The 3,297-nt window shown below is 53.5% G+C and overlaps 1 protein-coding gene across 1 annotated transcript; it reads left to right on the forward strand.

Annotated features, from left to right (window-relative positions):
- Positions 1–1,324: 1,324 nt before the first annotated feature.
- LOC112076933 (uncharacterized) lies at positions 1,325–2,386 on the forward strand. The gene has a single exon (XM_024143564.1). The coding sequence runs from the start codon at positions 1,325–1,327 to the stop codon at positions 2,384–2,386; it is 1,062 nt and encodes a 353-aa protein (XP_023999332.1).
- The last annotated feature ends 911 nt before the right edge of the window (positions 2,387–3,297 follow it).

Consider the following 3,297-nt stretch of genomic DNA (forward strand, 5'->3'; position numbering starts at 1 on the left):
AAAGCAGCTCTCTCTCTGACAACAAACTAACTCAGGACATTAAAGCAGCTCTCTCTCTCTGAGCAACAAACTAACTCAGGACATTAAAAGCATCTCTCTCTCTGAGCAACAAACTAACTCAGGACATTAAAGCAGCTCTCTCTCTGAGCAACAAACTAACTCAGGACATTAAAGCAGCTCTCTTCTCTGAGCAACAAACTAACTCAGGACATTTAAAGCAGCTCTCTCTCTCTGAGCAACAAACTAACTCAGGACATTAAAGCCAGCTCTCTCTCTCTGAGCAACAAACTAACACAGAACATAACCATCAGCTCTCAGCAACAACTAACATAGTACATACCAATTCTCTTTCTGAGAAACAACCAACATATGATATAACCCTCAGCTCTTCTCTCTGCCACAACCAACATACTAATCATCTCCCTCTCAGCAACAGAACACTGGCTTATATAGCTGGAGAAGGAGTCMGTAATGGGATACAGCTGTTTCTGACGAGAGGGRGGGGTCAGCTCCAATCATCAAATGGGGCCGACCAATCAGCTGCTTGGGGGAATTTCAGGAAGCCATCCTGAAACACACACATACAAAACCACAACACAGGAACTGGGGAACGTGACAATGTGCTTGCACATTCTCTACATGGCCACCCAGCCAGGAAACTTGTGATTTCTTAACGTAGAACATGTTTTGTTGAACACTGTGATTGAGGGTCATCATGGGGSGACAGTTCAGGGGGTTGTTGTTAAGTTTTACCAAACCCACATCTTAATACTGCCAGAACATTWTAGTCCTACAATTCTCCCACGGAAACTTCTGGATACCAGTTTTGATTGAATTGACCCTTTCCCTTCCCCTGCATTTTTCTGGGTTGCTGGGAGACAGGTGTGAGAGCCTCTTAAAGGACAACAGTATTAGCTTTCAGTGCTAACGAGAAACGCCTGCTGAAACTACAGCGCTGACATTCTGAATAGCTCTAGTCCTTTTTAATGGGAAGGTCTATAGACTTGATCAACTTTATGAGAGGATTGTTTCAAAGTGCAGTAAAACAGAGCAGGGATAAAGGATTAAGGGTTGGAGCAAAGACCTGCACCTGAGTGGTGAGGTGAGGAGGTGGAGAGGTGGGGGACCCCAGGAGATGAGGCATCCCCCTGCGCCACAGATCATCTCCAAGGCTAGCCTCAGCCCTATGCCTTTACCAGCCCCAGACCCAGCCAGTCTCTAGCCCTATACCCCATTCCTAGACCTCTACCCCAGCCCCAGCCTATACCTCATTGAGGGGCTGATCGTGTTACAGGACAGAGATCAGCAGAAAGGTTATGTTGTGATGAAAAGCCAGCATGAACCTGCCGTCTCTGGACTGAGGCACGCAGCCATAATCGACCTGATCCCCATGTGTCCTTCTCTGAAGTCCGAGCCAAAAACTCTGACACCCCTCTCCACCCCTCCATACCCCCACACCCATCACTCACCCCCCCACACTCCATATCTATCACCCCATACTCCTTTCAATCTCACCCAACTCATAGCCCATAGCCTCCACCCCATACCCCACCCCATACCTCCACCCGCATCCACCTCATTCCATACCCCCACCTCCATTACCCATACCTCCACTCCATACCCCACGCTCATCACCATACCCACCCATCACCCATCAACCATACCCTCACCCCATACCTCACCCCATACCTCCACCATCTACCCATACCTCACGCCATACCCTCATTCATACTCCACCCATCACCGCCACACCCTCACCCATACCCCCACCCATCCACCCATACCTCACCCCCATACCCTGCACCCATACCTCCACCACATCACCCATACCTCCACCCCATACCTCATTCATACCTCCACCCATCACCGCCATACCCTCATTCCATACCTCCACCCCATCACCCCACAGACCTCACCCCATACCCCACCCCATACACCACATACCCCACCCCATGCACCCCATACCCACACCCATTCATCCCACCTCACCCATACCCTACCCATACCCACCCTCATACCCTCACCCCATAACCCATTCAAGCCATACCCCACCCCATCACCCCAAACTCCACTCATCACCCCATACCCACCACATAGGCCCCAACCATCACCACATACCCACCAATACCCATACCACACCCCTCCCACCCATACCCCACCCCCTCATACCTCACCCACACCCTCTCACCCATACCTCCACCCCATCACCAATACCCCCAACCCATCACCCCATACCACAACCCCATCATCCCAGCCATCACCCACTAACCCTCACCATACGCCCCACCCCCTCATACCCTCACCATCCATCAACCCATACCCCACCCATCACCCCATACCCCACCACATACCCCACCCACCATCAACACTCACCCTCACCCCATAACTCCACCCATCACCCCATACCCACCCCATACCCCAACCATCACCCATAACCCACCCAATACCATACCCCCACCCATAACCCCCAACCATCACCCCATACCCCACCCAAACCGATACCACACCACCCATCACCCCATACCCTCACCCCATACCCCACCCATACGCCACCATCACCCCATACCCACCCTATACCCCACCATCACAAACCCCACCCATACCCACCATCCCCATACCCACAATCCATACACCACCCATCACCCACCCCAACCTACCCCAATACCCCACATACCCATCCAACACCCATTCACCACCCATCACCCTACCTACCCCATAATCTACAGCCCACCCATACCCCCAACCCATCCACCCATACCACCGCAACCATCAGCACATACCCCACCCATGACCATCCACCACCATACCCTAACCCTCACCCCATACCCTCACCGCCATACCCCACCCCATACCCCCACCCATACCCCTACCCCACCGCCTACCCCCAACCATCACCAGCATACCCCCACCATACCCCCACTCACCCACCCACCCATCACCCATCACCCATACCCTCACCATACCCACCCAGTACCCCCAACCATACCCACCCCACTCCACCCCATCACCCATACCCCACCTATACCCCAACATCACCCACATACCCCACCCATAGCCCCACCCATACCCTACCCGACCCCTAGACCCCCACCCTACCACCATACCCCAACCCACCATACCCAACCATCACCCATACCCACCCAACCCCATACACCACCATCCCCATACCCCAACCCATACCCACCCCCCTCCACCACATACCCCGCACCCCATACCCCGCCATCCCCACATACCCCACCTATAGCCCAACATCAGACCCATATCCCTCACCATAGCCCCACTGAGCTACATGCCATA

This window comes from Salvelinus sp. IW2-2015, unplaced genomic scaffold, assembly GCF_002910315.2.
Source record: "Salvelinus sp. IW2-2015 unplaced genomic scaffold, ASM291031v2 Un_scaffold4146, whole genome shotgun sequence".
Lineage (NCBI taxonomy): Eukaryota > Metazoa > Chordata > Actinopteri > Salmoniformes > Salmonidae > Salvelinus > Salvelinus sp. IW2-2015.